Genomic DNA, 20776 nt, shown 5'->3' with positions numbered 1-20776 from the left:
TTTCTTGGACTTGTTTTATTCCTGAGTAAAGGACTGTTAAGGAATTTAGAAGTCAGGATGAGAACCTGTTAAGTGGCTTCTTCCAGAGGAGGAGGATGAGCTCCTCTGCTACTTATTAAGCTGCAGCAACAAGTACCCAGGCTGCTGGCTTCTTGCCAGTCAGCTTGGATTTTCTTGAATGAGGCAGTCATTGTCATGAGCGTAAGTTTTCTGAGTGCAGAAAGTCCCTGGACTTGAGGGTGGCAGGAATATGCCTCAGATATGACTCCTCAATCCTCAGCTCCTTACAGCTAACCTACTTCTGTAGAACTTCTGTTTCAGCCTCTCACACACTGCAAGAGAGGCATCAGCATCGGCCAGTTCCTTTGTGTCTTTTCCAGCTCAGAAGACACTTAAGGGCAGACAAACTTTAACTCAAGAAAGATTAAGAAGGAGAACTCTTTGCTGAATTTTCTCTCCCTTTATTCTGAAAACTCTACCCCCTCGCATCCCTAATCCCTGTTCTGTCCCTGCCACATACACACACAGACGTCTGACCCTGTACCTCCAAGTTCCCAAAGATATTGTATGTAGAAAAAACAAACCTTTTTTATTGACATTCACACTCAACACTGAACACTCCTTGCCACCAATTGTGCGGGTTTTCGCCCACACTGGCCAATTCTCTAATACCAACTGGATATCATACAATTCAATTCTGGCATTAATCGGCATTAAGTGCAGATCCCCAGCAGGTTAAGGGCTCAGTCCCATAAGACCTCCCCCAACTTCAGACACCAGTCACAAGCGGTAGGTTCCAAAGTTACTCACATCTTCCAACTGACATGGCTACAAAGCAGAAGTTCCCATGATTTCCTTCTCAGATTTCATCATTTGCTAGAGCAGCTCACAGAACCCAGGACAGGGCTTTATTTACTATCGTCAGTCTATTATAAAATAATATAACTCAGAAACAGTGAGATAGAAGAGATGCACAGGAACAGGTTTGGGGGAAGGGGCACGGAGCTTCCACGGCCCCTTTGGGCACACCACCCCTCATGTATTGAGCAACGCGGAAGCTCTCTGAACCTTGTCCTTTGGATTTTTATGGGAAGCTTTATTTTTAGGCATGATTGATTAAATCATTATCCATTTGTGATCAACTCAACCTTCAGCCCCTCTTCCTTCCCCAAGGTCTGGGAGTGGGGCTGAAAGTTCCAACCCTCTAAACACATGGTTGGTTCTCCTGGCAACCAGACCCCATTCTGAGACCATTCAGAAGCCCCTAACTATCAGTCATCTCATTCGCATACTAACAGACACATCACTTTGGAGGTCCCAAAGGTTTTAGGAGCTCTGCACCAGGAATAGGAAGAAAGACCAAATACATATTTCTTCTTGTAAACGACAATAACATAGATATGTTCTGGGTCTTATACTTATAGGATTCAGTTTGCCATCATGTTTCATGTTAATAAGAAGTTAATATTCAGCTTCCTCAAACTAGGAGACATGGACTACCACTGTAAGGTATGAGCCACAGCACAAAACATGGTTCTTTTTTAAAGCACAATTCTTCTCAGAGATTTAAGGAGAATTTATGTACATATACACATACAAATATATATGTACATACTAATGTGGATATAGTACATTGTAGAATGCAAGATTTGCATTATTTCTGATAAATGTAAGACTGCAATACAGTTTTATGCCAGTACTGCTTTGGACAGTGTCCCCAGACCTTTAGTCAAGGTCAATTTACCCTACTATAGTCTGAATGTTTGTGTCTCCCCCAATTTCATATGTTGAAATCTTAACCCCCCAAGCTGATAGTACTAAGAAGCAGAGCCTTTGAGAAGTAATTGGGTCATGAAGGTGGAGCCTCCAGGAATGGGATTAGTGCCTTATAAAAATGCTCAAGAGAGCTTATTTGCACTTTCCACCATGGAAGGACACTGAGAAGTCAGCAAGCAGTTTGCAACCTGGAAAATTGCTCTCACCAGAACCTGACCATGCTGGCACCCTGACCTCGGACTTCCCAGCCTCCAGAACTGTGAAAAATAAATTTCTATTTTGTATAAGCCACCTATCTATGATATTTTGTTATAGTAGCCCAAACGCACTAAGACGTACCCACGGCCTAGTAAGCACTGTGCCTAAGGACCACAATACTTGTAAGGGCCCACTAAAATATTTTTAATTTCTTTTAAAATCAGAAGAAAATACATAAACTTTTAGGTTGAAGAAAATGCTAATATATTCACCTTTTATCAATGCAGTTATAAACATATATTTCTGTATATATATATATATTTGTTACTACTATTTTGAATGTAGGAAATGGTTTGCAAAGGCAAAAGTACATAAAACCCACAAAAATTAAGATGCAGCCCTGCTTCCAGGGGCGTATTTTCAGTATACAGTGAAAACATGTGAAAAACTTTCAATTTTAGGTATCATATTCTTGCAACTTGTCATTTTTGAGAACTGAGGTCTTCAGATTCTGAGGGAATGAATTCCAGAATTTCATACATCCTTAAAAGGATAGATTTGTAGGACAGAGACTCCTGCTGATCACACTGCAGGAGTCACTGTGTAGGGCAACCTATGTTAAGAGTAACTTGCTCACTCACAAGCCATTGCTTCTGCCCCTAAATTCTGCAACCAATATTTACAGAGAATGATGAGCCCTCTCACATGAGTCTGTCTGTTGAATGATAAAATCTTAGATCTTGGAGCAACATTTGGGCCTACTGAGCCCCTCTCCACCAATGCAAGAGCACCTTTGTCACCCCTCAGCATCAATTTGAGCACACCCTGATGCTCCACTTGAGAGCTTCAAAGCAGTTTCCTTTGTGTTATTGTCTTGTAAAGATACTCCAAATGCAAGAAAATACAGAGATACACAGGTTGCTGGTGATACGTTAGGAGGATCCCAGAATGAGCATACCACTCAACACCATGAGTCAGTGATGGTGGATGAGCTACATATTGTGGGCAGTACCCACAAGGACCATTGTCGTCTCATCATCCTCAGGGCTAAGTTCCAGACCATTGTCCACCACTCTGTGGAGGGTGCTATAGTGTTGCTGGCTTTGGTGGAAAGAATGCAGCTCTGAAGCAGCCTCCCAGGCAGCAAACGTAGGCATGGGAAAAGGATCTGGCCTCTTGTTTTCAAAAAAACATTTCAGGTTCCTCTCGCTCAGCTTGTTGGCATAGTCCAGAAATGTATTTTCCAACTGCTCCTTCTCCTTTTGTGCATATGTCTTCCAAAAACTCAGCTGAAGGTAGCTAACTTTAGATCGGCAGCGAGCATAACATGTGGTGAGCAGAGAGAAGAAAGATGCTGAACAAATAAGGCACCATCCTAGAATCTTAAGAAGAAAGAAATATTGAGTACACATAAAAGCAAAGTCATTTAGGGAGCTGGGGTATTATTGAGAAGTGTATAGCTAAATTATTACCACTGTCTGACATACCTCATTTGAAATCATTCATCTTAATTTTTAAACAATTTAAACTCACTTTTTGAATTTATTAGGTAAACTCAAAATAAAGTTAGTGTTTGCCTAATCTCTATTCTCCTCCCCAACATTGCTGGTGCAAAGAAATAACCAGAAGGCAGGCAGATAGAAAAGAGTACAAAGCATAGATTACATAAGACTTACAGAAATCAAGCTCAAATAGTATTAGCTCTGAGAGGAAAATATTCTGTGCATAAGTAAATGTGGTCATTTGAGCAAATGACCAGCTCTTCAGCCAGGCATTTTTAGGCATTGATAAATGTATATACATGGCTAGAGACTAATTTTTTTCTGTCATTACTCACTGTCCATGGAAAAGGGAGACAGACGATACAATCAGGAAGCTGAAGGTATAAGAATATAAAGGCTGAGAAAAAATTAGGATCATTTTCAAAAAACCTTGAAAATGATTTGTCTTGATTTTTGGTAATTAGAAAAAACAAACTCTTTCCTGAATATGAAATGGTTCAGCTTTTCTCCCCTGGATCTTAAAAGCAAAAGTTTAAATAGCTCAAATTATCTTCTGACTTTTTTGGCTCTAATTCTGTTTTCACAGAATTTTTGTTAATTTTATGTTTGGAAAACCAACATCTTTTTCAAAGTGTCTCTTGACATTTAGTTTAAATAATCCTTAATATTCTTTAGCAGATGGGCCTATTTGAAAATAGAAATAATAATCTACAAATGAACACATTCAGACCATAACAAAACCACAAATAAGTTTTAAATCAGTAGTTCCCAAACTTTGGCTCAGATATAGAGTGTTTGTGAAGGGTATCAACCTCTGTGCCAACTCTGGACTGGCACTACTCAGGTTTAAATCTAAACTTTCCCCTTACTATGTGTATTCTTTGTATCTCAGTTTCTTCACTTGTGAAATGGGGGTTACTCACCTTGAAGGGTAATTTGGTGGAGCTAATGAAATGATACTGGACACATGTATTCATTAAGTTTTAGCTAATATTATATGCTGCTATTCTTCAAATGTATATGCACTTACATAAATGTATTACTGAACTCATAATATCTTTCTGTACTTATAATTAATGAGTGAGGCACAACTTCCATCATGTGAAAGTCCTTGAATGGCTTGTGGTTGGCTACCTTATATCTTCCCCTTTCCTTCATCATCTATCTTCCTCTTTTTCCACAGCTGAGGCTTCTGTATGCCATCTCATCTCAGTATCTGAGCCAGTTCCAGCTGAATTAGAAACTATTCCATCAGCTTCAGGTCCCCTTCCCCCTTTCACATGACCTTTGCATTGACCGATGCTTTCCCTCAATTCACAGTACCCAGAGTCAAACTAGAGCGTGGTGGATGCTTCCATACCAGCCCTCAATAGTGTCATATTTTGCATGTGTCCTCCCCCAAACCCTGGCAGTTTTCCTCATTGACTTGGAACACCTACTGTGTACCAGAAGCTTTATGCCCATTTATGTCTATCATCTCTAAATCTTCCGACAACTCTCCAAAGTAGGTGATATTACCACTAACCATGAGAAAACTGGGACTCAAAGAGGTCAAACCACTAGTTCTAGGTCACGTAGCTGGTGATTTGTAATGTCAGCATACAAACCCAAAGCCAGACAATTCCAAGGTTGAGCTCTTTCCACTACTCCATTCTATCTTCCTTAAGAATAGTCATCCAGCTAGATTTTTTGTTTATCTGCCCCATCCATGGATGAGTGTTCTTTTCCACCTCCAGGCACATGTCCAACTATTATTGGTCTGGACTATATGTTGCCTCCTGCCTATCTGAACCTCTGTAGTCAGCACCTGCTATTGATACAACTCCTCTTGCCTACATTCCTTATGCATCTTCCCACAGGAATCAGCCCCAGGTCCTTCTCATTCTGATGAAGAATCAGCAGGTCAGTGTGCTCAGCCTAAGCTATGACATGATGTGCATGGTTTCCTTGTGCCTGTGTTTAGAGAGGAGAAGCTCACATAATGATAAGTGTTTGGGCCTGCCCCTGACTGAATGGAGCCTGCTGCCTGAGGACATGAACCATAAATCAATCATTCTATCATAAGAGTTGTAAGTTATATACCCTTCTTCAGTAAAAGACACAAAACATTTGGGAGCCTGATATGTTTTATCTAAAATGTGCTTTATGCATTAAAGAAAAGATTTTGTTTTGGAGTATTTTTTGACTTATCAATTTATGAAGACTATGACTTTACTGCCAACCAGCTTTGGAGTGTGTGATTTTAAAAACAGATTTTGCCTTGATGTGCCGTTACCAAGGCAAATCCTTGTTGAAAAAGTAAAATAATGCTATTTCTGTGCCTTTATTCTGAAACAGATAGCATTCCTGACAATTTGTGGATCTGCTTATCAACTCTTAATGCTTGTTTTGCTTTTGGGAACGCATTCGTACTACCTATAAATGCGAAGTCAGTCCTTCCTCAGGCCGTACATCTGGATTTGTGTTCATGTGCCTGGAGGAATGACAGGCTACTTCCCTGCATCAATTAGGTAAAGATATGATTTCCTTCTGTTAAATAAAACAATGCCCCAATCTTGAGCTTCTGAAGTAATTAAGAACCCCTTTAGCTGTATAGCACAAAGAGTATAAAACATAATCTCCCTAGAGAGTACGGTCACTTTTTCACAGAAGGCTATTTAAAAACTGCTGATTCCTACCATACAAGGGAAATTCTTCTCAATCTTGACAATTTTTATACACAGAGATAGCAGTTGCCAGAAATCATTCAAGAGAATCTCTACACTAATTATATTACATGCAACTTTGAAAAGTAATAACTCATTTCATTCAGCTACATTTTAATAGATGAATAATATATGTGTGTGTTTGAGAAACCAACTTGAATGTAAATAATTGATAGAAGGCAGTAATTTCTAATTACAGCTCTGCCATTAACACTCAATTTATGATTTAGTGTTAGGCATTATTTATTTACAAGGGCGACCCAGAGAGACTGTTTTAAAATACTTAAGTATTTACATATGGACAATCCAGTGGATATTTTCTTTTCAGAACCGGAAAAGAGATAATCCGGTCAGCAACTTTACTGAGCCATCCAGGCTTTCAAAAGCTTTTCCTGAGATAGTCCCAATGCTGCATCATGTTTCAGTTTCCATTTAGTTTCAAAATATTCTGACAGGACATAGACAGCCCTGACTAAAAGGAGCACAAAGAGAATACTTCAAGCTCATGCTGAGAGAAAAAGGCGAGTTTGTCTTTTCTTACCTGAGACTGGGCCTGAAGGGACAGTTTCAGTTCTTCATTGACAGTAGGTAGCATGCTAGTTTTGCCACAAGATACTTTGTGAAGTTCTTCCCAGCACTCTTTGGGCTTACCCTTGCAAATCAGTTCCAGGAGTCCTGAGCTTCTCGTCCCACTCATGGCACATTCATAGAAAGTTCCATTGAGCAGAGCCACAGAAAGCCACATCACTGGAGCCACCAATGAGCTCAGAGTGATCTGGCCGAGGACGTAGAAGAAACGGCAGCTGTGGCCTCTGGGAAAGATTTTCCTGGGATTCACACAGCAGCCTGTGAAGAGTCTCCACGACCTATTGTTCAGAAAGAATCCCAGGATCAGTAACACCCAGGCAGGAGCAAAGAGGAAAACCAGCCCATAGGTCATATTCTCAGTGCTGCAGGGGCACTTAAAAGCCACAACAGAAAAGAGACGCTCACTTCCCACGGTCAGCAGAGCCATGAAGCTGTAGCCAATAACAGTTTTCTGATTAAGGAAGAATTTTAAAATGCCCTGAAAAGCATCCATGTTGGAGATGCACAAAGAGGGAAAATGCTGTGCCTTTGTTATTGGCAGAGCAGCTGTGGCAGTGGCCGAGGGTGGAGCTCTTTCTTCATCAGAAACAACAGTCCTTCTTCTCAGACTGAATTGAGCCAGATAAGGAAACAATGTCATTCCTTAGGAATGAATATTTCTCAACATGTTTAGATAATGCCTCCTACTGGTGGAAATTGGGCTGTGATACTGCAGCCTAAATGCTGAGAATAAATTCAAAGTGCACAGGCTCCATTTTAACATTCTTTCCATGTGGTTTGGATTGAAAATCAGAAAAGAAATTATCACTCATACAAATAATAGTCTAGGAATTTTCCAGTGTAAGGAATCAACATTAACAGAAAGCGGTTTCAGCCGATTGATCAGGAGACAAATCAAATCTCCAAACCTAGAATTTTATGATGAATTTTTTTCACTTGCTATGACTTGAGATTTGGAAGACAGGGATTTGCTTTCTTTTTTCATGTATATAAATATATATGAAAATTATATATAAATATATCAATAGCTTTTGGAGTACAAGTGGGTTTTGGTTACATGGATGGAATATATATTACATATGTATAGTGGTGAATTCTGAGGTTTTAGTGCACCCATCACTGGATATGTATGTGTACCCAATATGTATTTTTTTATCCCTCACCCCCTTCCCACTCTCCCTCTTTCTGAGTCTCCAAAGTCCATTATACCACTCCATATGCCTTTATGTACCCATAGCTTAACTCCCACTTACAAGTGAGAACTGCAGTTTTTGGTTTTCCACTTCCAAGTTACTTCGCTTGGAATAGCAGCCTCTAGCTCCATCGAGTTGCTGCAAAAGACATTATTTCATTCTTTTTTATGACTGAGTAGTATTCCGTGGTATATATACACCACATTTTCTTTATCTATTCATCAGTTGATGGGTACTTAGATTGGTTTCATATCTTTGCAATTGTGAATTGTGTTGCAATAAATATACATGTGCGGGTGTGTTTTTTAAAAATATATAATAACTTCTTTTTCTTTGGATAGATACCCAGTAGTGGGATTGCTGGATTGAATAGTAGATCTACTTTTAGTACTTAAAGTTCTTTCTTTAAGAACTAAAGAAAGGCGCCGTGGTTCACGTCTGTAATCCTAGCATTTTGGGAGGCTGATGCAGGTGGATTGCTTAAGCCAAAGAGTTCGAGACCAGCCTAGGCAACATGGTGAATCTCCATCTCTACAAAAAAATACCAAAAAAAAAATTAGCCAGGCTCGGTGGCATGCACCTGTAGTCCCAGCTACTCAGGAGGCAGAGATGGGAGGATTGCTTGAGCCCAGGAGGCTGAGGTTGTGGTGAGCCAAATCATGCCACTGCATTCCAGTCTGGGTGACAGAGCAAGACCCTGTCTCATAAATAAATACATAGAAGGAAAGAAAGAAATCTCCATACTGTTTTTTATAGAGGTTGTACTAATTTACACCCCTACCAGCATTCTACAGGCATTCTGTTTTCACAAAATTCATACCAATATCTATTGTTTTTGCCTTTTTAGTAATAGCCATTATTACTAGAATAAGGTGGTATCTCATTGTGGTTTTAGTTTACATTTCCCTAATGATTAGTGATGTTGAGCATTTTTTCATGTCTGTTGTCCATTTGTATATCTTCTTTTGAGAAATGTCTATTGATGTCATTTGCTCACTTTTTGATGAGATTGTTTGTTTTTTTCTTGCTGATTTGTTTGAGTTCCTTATAGATACTGGATATTAGTCCTTTGTCAGATGCATAGTTTACAAATATCTTCTCCCATTTTGTGGGTTGCCTGTTTACTCTGATGTTTATTTCTTTTGCTGTGCAGAAGCTTTTTAGTTTAATTAGGTCCCATTTATTTATTTTTGGTTTTGTTGCATTTGCTTTTTGGGTCTTAGTCATAAATTCTTTGCCTAGGCCAATGGCCAGAAGAGTTTTTATTAGGTTTTCTTCTAGAAATTTTATGGTTTCACATCTTAGATATAAGTGTTTGATCCATCTTGAGTTGATTTTTGTATCTGGTGAGTGACAGGGATCCAGTTTCATTCCTCTACATGTTGCTATCCCGTTTTCCAAGCACCTTTTAATGGATACAGTGTCCTTTCCCCAGTTTGTGTTTTTGTATGCTTTGTCAAAGATCAATTGGTTCTGGGTTCTCTATTCTGTTCCATTGGTCTATGTATCTACTTTTGTACCAGTACTATGCTGTTTTGATAACTATACCTTTGTAGTATAATTTGAAGTCAGGTAATGTGATGGCTCCAGATTCATTCTTTTTGCTTAGTATTGCTTTGGCTGTTGGGGCTCTTTTTTTGGTTCCACAGAAATTTTAGGATTTTTTTTCTAATTCTGTGAAAAATGATGTTGGTATTTTGATAGGAATTGCATTGAATCTGTAGATTGCTTTGGGAAGTATGGTTATTTTCACAATATTGATTCTTCCAATCCAGGAGCATGGCATATATTTCCCTGTGTTTGTGTCATCTATGACTTCTTTCAGCTGCGTTTTATAGTTCTCCTTATAGAGATCTTCCACCTCTTTGATTAAGTATATTCAGCGGTGGGTTTTTTTTTTTTTTGTGACTCTTATAAAAGGGATTGAGTTCTTGATTTGGCTCTCAGCTTGGTTGTTGTTGGTGTATAGCAGGGCTACTGATTTGGGTACATTAGTTTTGTAAACTAAGACTTTACTGAATTCATTTATCAAATCTAGTAGTCTTTTGGAGGAGTCTTTAGGGTTTTCTAGATATATGATTATCCTGACAAATGGAGATAGTTTGACTTCCTCTTTTCTAATTTGGATGCCCTTTATTTCTTTCTCTTGCCTGATTGCTATGGATGGGATTTCTATTAATAGCACTGTGTTGAATAGAAGTGGTGAAAGTAGGCATCCCTGTCTTGTTCCACTTCTTAGGGGGAATGCCTTCGACTTTCCCCCTTTCATTTTTTTATCTTCCTAAACTGGCTAGTGTTGGAGATCAAATTTTAGGATTTGGGATATATGCATTTTACATGGGCAAGTTTAGGGAGAGTTTGAGTTCTGAAGGAAAGTCAAAATGAGAAGAGTCCTCATCATTTCTTTCCTAGGCTTAGTATAACAGTAACTTTTTGGTTAGTATCTCAGCCATTGACCTCATGCTCACTCCCATCCATAACCCGAAATCCATCCTCTATGCTGACAAGAAAATGATCCCTCTAAAACCGAAATTGAATTCTGCATTAGCCAGTTCACACCTTTGGGGCTCACAACTGCTCACAAGTTGATAGATGTAGAGCTTCCCTGAACCCCATCATGGTATTTTATGCTCATGACATGTTCCCACTACCTAGAATGTCTTTTTCACTTCCCCCCAGACCCCTAGTCTTGTCTATCTGGCAAACATTCAGTCAATAGATGCCCATTCTATAATTTGTTTTGCAAATGGCTATTGAACTCCCACTATGTGCCAGGTACTGTGCCAGACTGGTGGTGCTCAAGAAGTGTCTGTTGAATAAATGAAGAATGAATAAGGAATCTCCTAGTCCTTCTGATTATAAGTAATTTAAGAAAATTGCTTCCATTTCTCTCCTACACAGCTCTTAATTTTAAAAATTAATTAATTTCTGCACTTGAAAGATGGCAACATATCAAGCTGACAAAATTTCTTTAATAAACTTCAAAGTCCAGGCCTGTGTGTTTTGTGAAAAGAAATGCCTTGGACTAGGAGCCAAGGAATTAAGTTATAGCATGGTCTTGGCAGTGTGATTTGGCTTCTCTGAACACCAGTTTACTTATTTTTGAAACTAAGGCCTTAAAAGACACAGTCTGCAAGATTTCTTCCATTTCCACATTGTAAAATTCTTCAAGCACTGTAAAACAGCAGATGTTTTTGCGAAGTTACTTTATAATTCATTTATGCGCCTCCCACCACTACCACTTGCTCCTTAGAGACTTGTCTTTGATAGTAGTGTAGTCCCCTGTTACCCACAGGGGATACCTGCTACCAAGACCCACAGGGGATACCTGCAACCAAGACCCCCAAACTGCAGACAGTACCAAACCCGTATATATTATGTTTTTTTAAAATCTGCTAACTGAGGCAGTTAACAAGTGACCCATGGGCAGGTCATAGCATAAACAGTGTGAATACACTGGACGAAGGGATGATTCACATTCTGGGCAGTATGGAGTAGGGACAGTGAGTGGTTTCATCACACTGCTCAGAAGCACAATTTAAAACTTATGAATTATATATTTCTAGAATTTTCTATCTAACATTTTCAAATTATCTTGACCACAGGTGACTGAGACCACAGATAACGGCTAGCTACTCCAAAATTGTTCCCTCCACTTCCCAAAATGTATTCTTGGGTCTAATCTGCCCCTAGCATCCTCTGCTTTGACTGTCAACATACTGTCATGGCAAATGTGTCCTGGGTCCCTTCTAATCCAGGGTTTTATACTTTGCTAGTATCAGTGTGACAAGTATTAGCTGATATGTTGATGATTAATAGTATTTTAATTTCTTGCTCCCCTAAAGGATATGTATCTTTTAAAAAGATTTTGAAAATAATGATTTAATGTAATTTTTTACAAACCATATTATTTCCACAGAAAATTAGCCTCTTACAATATTCTGTACAAGTAAAAATAGTATTTATTTTTATTTATTTCTTTTTATACCTTAAGTTCTAGAGTACATGTGCACAACATGCAGGTTTGTCTCATAGGTATACATGTGCCATGATGATTTGGTGCACCCATCACCTCGTCATTTACATTAGGTATTTCTCTTAACGCTATCCCTCCTCTAGCCCCCTAGCCCCTGACAGGCCCCGGTGTGTGATGTTCCCCTCCCTGTATCCACGTGTTCTCATTGTTCAACTCCCACTTATGAGTGAGAACGTGCAGTGTTTGGTTCTTTGTCCTTGTGATATCTTGCTGAGAATGATGGTTTCCAGCTTCATCCATGTCCCTGCAAAGGACATGAACTCATCCTTTTTTATGGCTGCATGGTATTCCATGGTGTATATGTGCCACATTTTCTTTATCCAGTCTATCATTGATGTACGTTTGGGTTGGTTCCAAGTCTTTGCTATTGTGAATAGTGCCATAATAAACATACATGTGCGTGTGTCTTTATAGTAGCATGATTTATAATCCTTTGGTTATATACCCAGTAATGGGATCACTGGGTCGAATGGTATTTCTAGTTCTAGATCCTTGAGGAATCGCCACACTGTCTTCCACAATTGTTGAACTAATTTACACTCCCACCAACAGTGTAAAAGTGTTCCTACTTCTCCACATCCTCTCCAGCATCTGTTGTTTCCTGACTTTTTGATGATCGCCATTCTAACTGGCAAGAGATGGTATTTCATTGTGGTTTTGATTTGCATTTCTCTGATGAACAGTGATGATGGGAATTTCTTCATGTCTGTTGGCTGCATAAATGTCTTCTTTTGAGAAGTGTCTGTTCATATCCTTTGACCACTTTTTGATGGGGTTGTTTTTTCCTTGTACATTTGTTTAAGTTCTTTGTAGACTCTGGATATTAACCCTTTGTCAGATGGGTAGATTGCAAAAATTTTCTCCCATTCTGTAGGTTGCCTGCTCACTCTGATGATAGCTTCTTTTGTGGTGCAGAAGCTCTTTAGATTAATTAGATCCCATTTGTTTATTTTGGCTTTTGTTGCCATTGCTTTTGGTGTTTTAGTCATGAAGTCTTTGCCCATGCCTATGTCCTGAATGGTATTGTCTAGGTTTTCTTCTAGGATTTTCATGGTTTTAGGTTTTACATTTAAGTCTTTAATCCCTCTTGAGTTAGTTTTTGTATAAGGTATAAGGGAGGGATCCAGTTTCAGCTTTCTACATATGGCTAGCCAGTTTTCCCAACACCATTTATTAAACAGGGAATCCTTTCCCTATTTCTTGTTTTTGTCAGGTTTGTCAAAGGTCAGATGGTTGTAGATGTGTGGTGTTATTTCTGAGGCCTCTGTTCTGTTCCATTGGTCTATATATCTGGTTTGGGTACAAGTATCATGCTGTTTTGGTTACTGTAACCTTGTAGTATAGTTTGAAGTCAGATAGCTTGATGCCTCCAGGTTTGTTCTTTTTGCTTAGGATTGTCTTGGCTATGCGGGCTCTTTTTTGGTTCCATATGAAATTTAAAGTAGTTTTTTCCAATTCTGTGAAGAAAGTCATTGGTAGTTTGATGGGGATGGCATTGAATCTATAAATTACCTTGGGCAATATGGCCATTTTCATATTGATTCTTTCTATCCATGAGCATGGAAGGTTTTTCCATTTGTTTGTGTCCTCTCTTATTTACCTGAGCAGTGGTTTGTAGTTCTCCTTGAAGAGGTCCTTCACATCCCTTGTAAGTTGGATTCCTATGTATTTTATTATCTTTGTAGGAATTGTGAATGGGAGTTCACTCATGATTTGGCTCTCTGTTTGTCTGTTATTTGTGTATAGGAATGCTTGCAATTTTTGCACATTGATTTTGTATCCTGAGACTTTGCTGAAGTTGCTTATCAGCTTAAGGAGATTTTGGGCTGAGATGATGGGGTTTTCTAAATATATTATCATGTCGTCTGCAAACAGAGACAATTTGACTTCCTCTTTTCTTAATTGAATACTCTTTATTTATTTCTCTTGCCTGATTCCCTGGCCAGAACTTTCAATAGTATGTTGAATAGGAGTGGTGAGAGAGGGCATCCTTGTCTTGTGCCGGTTTTCAAAGGGAATGCTTCCAGTTTTTGCCCATTCAATATGATATTGGCTGTGGGTTTGTCATAAATAGCTTTTATTATTTTGAGATACGTTCCATCAATACCTAGTTTATTGAGAGTTTTTATCATGAAGGGCTGTTGAATTTTGTCGAAGGCCTTTTCTGCATCTATGGAGATAATCATGTGGTTTTTGTCTTTGGTTCTGTTTATGTGACGGATTATATATGTTTAACCAGCCTTGCATTCCAGGTTTTTGATGTGCTGCTGGATTCAGTTTGCCAGTATTTTATTGAGGATTTTTGCATTGATGTTCATCAGGAATATTGGCCTAAAATTCTCTTTTTTGTTGTGTCTCTGCCAGGCTTTGGTATCAGGATGATGCTGGCTTCATAAAATGAGTTAGGGAGGATTCTCTCTTTTTCTATTGATTGGAATAGTTTCAGAAGGAATGGTACCAGCTTCTTTTTGTACCTCTGGGTAGAATTTGGCTGTGAATCTGTCTGGTCCTGGACTTTTTTTGGTTGGTAGGCTATTAATTATTGCCTCAATTTCAGAACCTGTTGTTAGTCTATTCAGAGATTCAGCTGCTTCCTGGTTTAGTCTTGGGAGGGTGTATGTGTCCGGGAATTTATCCATTTCTTCTACATTTTCTAGTTTATTTGTGTGAGGTGTTTTTAGTATTCTCTGATGGTAGTTTGTATTTCTGTGTCTATTTGATGATTTTTGTGTCTATTTGATGATTCTGTCTTTTCTTCTTCATTAGTTGTGCTAGTGGTAGATCTATTTTGTTGATCTTTTCAAAAAAAAAAAACAGCTCCTGGATTCATTGATTTTTTGAAGGGTTTTTTTTGTGTGTGTCTCTATCTCCTTCAGTTCTGCTCTGATTTTAGTTATTTCTTGTCTTCTGCTGGCTTTTGCGTTTGTTTGCTCTTGCTTCTCTAGTTCTTTAAATTGTGATGTTAGGGTGTTAATTTTAGATCTTTTCTGCTTTGTCTTGTGGGCATTTAGTGCTATAAATTTCCCTCTACACACTGCTTTAAATGTGCCGTGGAGGTTTTGGTACATTGTGTCTTTGTTCTCATTGGTTTCTAAGAACATCTTTATTTCTGCCTTCATTTCATTATTTACCCAGTAGTCATTGGAGCAGGTTGTTCAGTTTCCATGGAGTTTTCTGGCTTTGAGTGAGTTTTTACTCCTGAGTTCTAATTTGATTGCACTGTGGTCTGAGAGACAGTTTGTTATAATTTCTGTTCTTTCACATTTGCTGAGGGGGGTTTTACTTCCAATTATGTGGTCAATGTTAGAATAAGTGTGATGTGGTGCTGAGAAGAACATATGTTCTGTTGATTTGGGGTGGAGAGTTCTGTAGATGTCTATTAGGTCTACTTGGTCCAAAGCTGAGTTCAAGTCCTGGATATCCTTGTTAATTTTCTGTCTCATTGTTCTGCCTAATATTGACAGTGGGGTTTAAAGTCTTCCATTATTATTGTGTGGGAGTCTAAGTCTCTTTGCAGGTCTCTAAGAACTTGCTTTATAAATCGGGGTGCATATATATTTAGGATAGTTAGCTCTTCTTGTTGAATTGATCCCTTTACCATTATGTAATGGCCTTCTTTGTCTCTTTTGATCTTTGTTGGTTTAAAGTCTGTTTTATCAGACATCAGGATTGCAACCCTTACTTTTTTTTTTTCTTTCCATTTGCTTGGTAGATCTTCCTCCATCCATTTATTTTGAGCCTATGTGTGTCTTTGCATGTGAATACAGCACACTGATGGGTCTTGACTCTTTATCCGATTTGCCAGTCTGTGTCTTTTAATTGGGGCATTTAGCCCATTATATTTAAGGTTAATATTGTTATGTGTGAATTTGATCCTGTCATTATGATGCTAGCTGGTTATTTTGCCCAGTAGTTGATGCAGTTTCTTCATAGTGTCAATGGTCTTTACAATTTGGCATGTTTTTGCAGTGGCTGGTATTGGTTGTTCCTTTCTATGTTTAGTGCTTCCTTCAGGAGCTCTTGTAAGGCAGGCCTGGTGGTGACAAAATCTCTCAGCATTTGCTTGTCTGAAAAGGATTGTATTTCTCCTTCACTTATGAAGCTTCATTTGGCTGGATATGAAATTCTGTGTTGAAAATCCTTTTCTTTAAGAATGTTGAATATTGGCTCCCACTATCTTCTGGCTTGTAGTGTTTCTGCCAAGAAATCCGCTGTTAGTCTGATGGGCTTCCCTTTGTGGGTAACACAACCTTTCTCTCTGGCTGCCCTTAACATTGTTTCCTTCATTTCAACCTTGGTGAATCTGACAATTATGTGTCTTGGGGTTGATCTTCTTGAGGACTATCTTTGTGGTGTTCTCTGTATTTCCTGAATTTGAATGTTGACCTGCCTTGCTAGGTTGGGGAAGTTCTCCTGGATAATATCCTGAAGAGTGTTTTCTAACTTGGTTCCATTCTCCCCATCACTTTCAGGTACACTGATCAAATGTGGATTTGGTCTTTTCACATAGTCCCATATTTCTTGGAGGCTTTGTTCATTTCTTTTCACTCTTTTTTCTCTAATCTTGCCTTCTCACTTTATTTCATTAATTTGATCTTCAGTCACTGATATCCTTTTTTCCACTTGATCGAATCGGCTATTGAAGCTTGTGTATGCTTCATGAAGTTTTTGTACTGTGGTTTTCAGCTCCATCAGGTCATTGAAGCTCTTCTCTACACTAGTTATTCTAGTTAGCCATTCGTCTAACCTTTTTTCAAGGTTTTTAGCTTCCTTGCAATGGGTTAGAATGTGCTCCTTTAGCTAGGAGAAGTTTGTTATTACTGACCTCTGAAGCCTACTTCTGTCAACTTGTCAAACTCATTCTCCATCCAGTTTTGTTCCCTTGCTGGCAAAGAGTTGTATTCCTTTGGAGGAGAAGAGGTGTTCTGGTTTTTGGAATTTTCAGCTTTTCTGCTCTGGTTTCTCCCCATGTTTGTGGTTTTATCTACCTTTGGTCTTTAATGTTGGTGACCTACGGATGGGGTTTAGGTGTGGATGTCCTTTTTGTTGATGTTGATGCTATTCCTTTCTGTTTGTTAGTTTTCCTTCTAACAGACAGGCCCCTCAGCTGCAGGTCTGTTGGAGTTTTCTGGAGGTCCACTCCAGACTCTCTTTGCCTGGGTATCACCAATGGAGGCTGCAGAACAGCAGATATTGTTGCCTGATCCTTCCTCTGGAAGCTTTGTCCCAGAGGGACACCTGCCTGTATGAGGTGTCTGTCAGCTCCTATAGGGAGGTGTCTCCCAGTCAGGCTACATGGGGGTCAGGGACCCACTTGAGTAGGCAGTCTGTCTGTTATCGGAGCTTGAACACCATGCTGGGAGAACCACTGCTCTCTTCAGAGCTGTCAGGCAGGAACGTTTAAGTCTGCAGAAATTGTCTGCTGCCTTTTGTTCAGATATGCCCTGCTCCCAGAGGTGGAATCTAAGGAGGCAGTAGGCCTTGTTGAGCTGCTGTGGGCTCCACCCAGTTCAAGCTTCCCTGCCTCTTTGTTTACACTGTGAGCATAGAACCGCCTACTCAAGCCTAAGCAATGGCGGACACCCTTCCCCCGCCAAGCTTCAGCATCCCAGGTTGATCTCAGGCATCTGTGCTAGCAGTGAGCAAGGCTCCATGGGCATGGGACCTGCCAAGCCAGGCACAGGCTCGGGAGGGAATCTCCTGAGGGAGGGAATCTCCTGTTCTTCCAGATGCAAAGACTGTGAGAAAAGCTCAGGATTCGGGCAGAAGTGTACAGTTCCTCCAAGTACAGTTACTCACAGCTTCTCTTGGCTAGGAAAGGGAAATACCCTGATCCCTTGTGCTTCCCGCGTGAGGCGATGCCCCCCCCTGCTTTGGCTCGCTCTCCATGGGCTGCACCCACTGTCCAACCAGTCCCAATGAGATGAACCAGGTACCTCAGTTGGAAATGCAGAAATCACCCTTCTCCATTGATCTCGCTGGGAGCTATAGACTGGAGCTGTTCCTATTTGGCAATCTTGGAAGTGACTCACAAGTAAAAATATTAAAAAATTTCATATCAAAGGATCAATAAATTGCAAAGCTAAGGGTGAAGCTGGACTTCTTGACTACAGACTCCATGTGCTTAACCATTGTGCTGCAATGCCTAGAGCAGGGTATTTGTTTAGTCTGCTAATAGTTATTTGTTCTAGACCAAGTTTTGGTAGTTTTATTTTCTTCTTGTCAGGTTGCTTTCAAGATGTACCTGGGAATTACACCAAGTGTGACCTGTAACAATTCAAGCAAAAATGAATTTTCCCTGATTCTAGACAAGAATCCTCTGGTGGAGTTTGTGGAAGAGCTCCCTGCTGGGCGATCTTCTCTGTGCTACTGCAACTTGCTCTGTGGGATTATCAGAGGTGCCTTGGAAATGGTAAAGTTGAATAAGTGAAGAATGAATGAAGAATCTCTTAATCCTTCTAAGACTAAAATAAGATAATCAATATACATAATTCATTTTGCTGGGTATATTGGTTATCTAATGGTGTGTTACAAATTACCCCCAAAATGTAGCAGCTTAAAAAAACAAACATTTATTATCTCACACAGTTTCTGAGGATCAGAAATCTGGGAGCAGCTTAGCTAAGTGGTTGTCATTCAGAGTCTTTCATGGCTTAATACACATGCAGTCAAGCTGCTGGCCAGGGCTGCAACCTCTGGCGACTTGACTGAGGCTGGAGAATCCACTTCCAAGCTCACTCACACAGCCCCAGTGCCTTGCTGGCAGTTGGCAGGAGGCTTCATGAAGTTCCTGGCCACATGGACCTCTTTGTAGATCTAATCACAACATGGCCACTTATGCTGCCAACCCTGGTGTCATGTAGGAGGGTACTACCTGAGGGCGTGAATTACAGGAGGCAGGGATCATTGGCCATTGTGGAGGCTGGATTTTACACCTGAATTATTCATTGGTTTAACTGAAACAGTTATTAGTATCTGCTAAGTGTCAGGCACTGAGTATACACAGATGAACAAGACATAGTTGCTGCCTTTAAAGAATCTTCTGTCTAATGGAAAAGTCAGATGTACAAAGAAGTATAATTAAGGCTATGAGAGGACCTGTGGCAGGAAAAACTTTGTAGACTTCCTAAGGAAACTCTAAACTGGCTTTTGAAGGAAAAATAGGAGTTAGATAAAAGCCTTGGTAAGAGGAGCAGGAGAAAAATAATATAACAGGTAGAAGAATCAGCATATCCAAAGGTACAAAAAGAATGTTTCACTCAAGGAACAAGGAACTTGAATTAGTTCAGTATGACTGACATATAAATTGAGAGACAGATTGTCATGAGAAAGGAGGCTTAAATTCTTTCCAGAAGGCTGATTTTAAGAAAAGGGATTCATACGACAAGCTTGGAAATTCAGATTTTTATATTGAAAGCAACAGAAATCAATATAGGTTTATAAACAGTAGAATAATATTTTGAAATTTGTGTTTTAGGAATTTCGTTTCTTTATCAACCAAATGAAAGTATATCAGAGGGAACAGTGCTGAAGTAAAGGATTAGGGCACTTTGGAAGTTATGATGGTAACCTCAGGTAAAACCACAACAAAGCCCTGACAGCAGGAATGGGGAGAGGAAGACCATTTGAACAACATCAAAAAGATGCAACAGATAAGACTAGGTTATGAACTGGCTGAAAGGAACGAAATTGAGAAAAAGATTCAAGAATGATTTGTAAATTTCTGAGCAACCTGTAGAAATGGTTGTACTATTAAACCAAGAGGAACAAAACCAAGAGAAGTACATCTGGGCTTGGTAGAGACAAAGTGAGGAGTTCAATTTTGAGCCTGCTGGAGTTGAGGTGTTTAACACACGCCAGTGAGGCTATCCAGCAAGCAGTTGTTTATCCGTGTCTGGAGCTCACAGAGAGACGTGGATTGAAGAAGCATTAGAATTGGAAAAGAACGCCTAGGCAGAGTCTGTAGAGCAAGAAGAAAAGGGACCAACAGAACCGTAGGAAGCAATAAAGTATAATAAGTAGGTTAAACAGAGAGCACAAAGGCTGAAAAGGATACCAAGAAAGAAAAATCAGAGGTAGGAAAAGAAGGAGTCATAGAAACAAGAGAGGAGATCATTTCAAGAAGACAGAGTGATTAATAAGAACAAGTACAGCAAAGAGTCTAAGTTAAACCGGACCTGGAAAATATTCACAACATTTAGGAACCAAAAGACCCAGGAGGGCCTTGGTAAAAGCTCCTTTGGGAAAGTGGATGAAAAGAAGAGAATCTGTCATAGATTTGTGAGCCAACAACAGCTTAAGAAGAGGTAGTAGTCAACAAAGTCTCATTTTCCCAGAAGCTTAGCTATTAAGAATGGTGGAACCAGATAGCAACCAAAGTCTTGCCATGTATTGAGCTACCTAATAATGAGGCATGCATGTAATTTTAAATTATTTGTGATAATTAGGGGAAAATAGAATAACAAGTAATCCAAACGCATAAAACAATAGAAATAATGTATTGTTCACACAGATTCTCCATGCTTCTACCCTAGCATCTTTTTAGACTTGTCCTATAGTCGGTGGCCATGAGATCAAGGAAGGGGTGGGAAAGCATTATGAGCGTTTACAGGCAAAGGGAAAAACCATAAAACCAAGTCAATAATAGGATAAGAATGTCTTCCACTCTCATAAATAGCAGCTGATTATATTTGCTTAATGACAGCTGGTATCAGACCTCATGTGTCCCCAAATATCCAAATAGCTTCAGCATTGTCTCCCTGTTAATTTAATTTATGT

General features: G+C 39.5%; 2 protein-coding genes across 2 annotated transcripts in view; one reads left to right on the top strand and one right to left on the bottom strand.

Annotated features, from left to right (window-relative positions):
- Window positions 1–20776, top strand: part of TRAPPC3L (trafficking protein particle complex 3 like) — a 58489-nt gene that overhangs the window by 27395 nt on the left and 10318 nt on the right. Inside the window, exon 4 of the mRNA XM_003255605.2 lies at window positions 18225–18410. Within this exon, the coding sequence (XP_003255653.1) occupies window positions 18225–18410 (186 nt within the window). The remainder of the gene's footprint in view (window positions 1–18224; window positions 18411–20776) is intronic.
- Window positions 450–7285, bottom strand: CALHM5 (calcium homeostasis modulator family member 5). The gene is made up of 2 exons (XM_003255606.4): window positions 6723–7285; window positions 450–3356 (listed from the first exon to the last, which is right to left on the bottom strand). Exons 1-2 carry the CDS (start codon window positions 7260–7262, stop codon window positions 2967–2969), a joined length of 930 nt encoding a protein of 309 aa, XP_003255654.3. The 5' UTR covers window positions 7263–7285; the 3' UTR covers window positions 450–2966.

The sequence above is a fragment of the Nomascus leucogenys genome, chromosome 3 (assembly GCF_006542625.1).
Source record: "Nomascus leucogenys isolate Asia chromosome 3, Asia_NLE_v1, whole genome shotgun sequence".
Taxonomy (NCBI): domain Eukaryota; kingdom Metazoa; phylum Chordata; class Mammalia; order Primates; family Hylobatidae; genus Nomascus; species Nomascus leucogenys.
This window is presented reverse-complemented; position numbering and strand designations above follow the sequence as displayed.

What these genes read in the sequence shown, in the direction of transcription:
- CALHM5 (XM_003255606.4), bottom strand. Translation starts at nt 7,262, where the DNA reads ATGGATGCTTTTCAGGGCATTTTAAAATTCTTCCTTAATCAGAAAACT. An exon ending in CCCTTCAGGCCCAGTCTCAG is followed by an intron (nt 3,357 to 6,722) that starts GTAAGAAAAGAC and finishes TTTCTTCTTAAG; the next exon opens with ATTCTAGGATGGTGCCTTAT.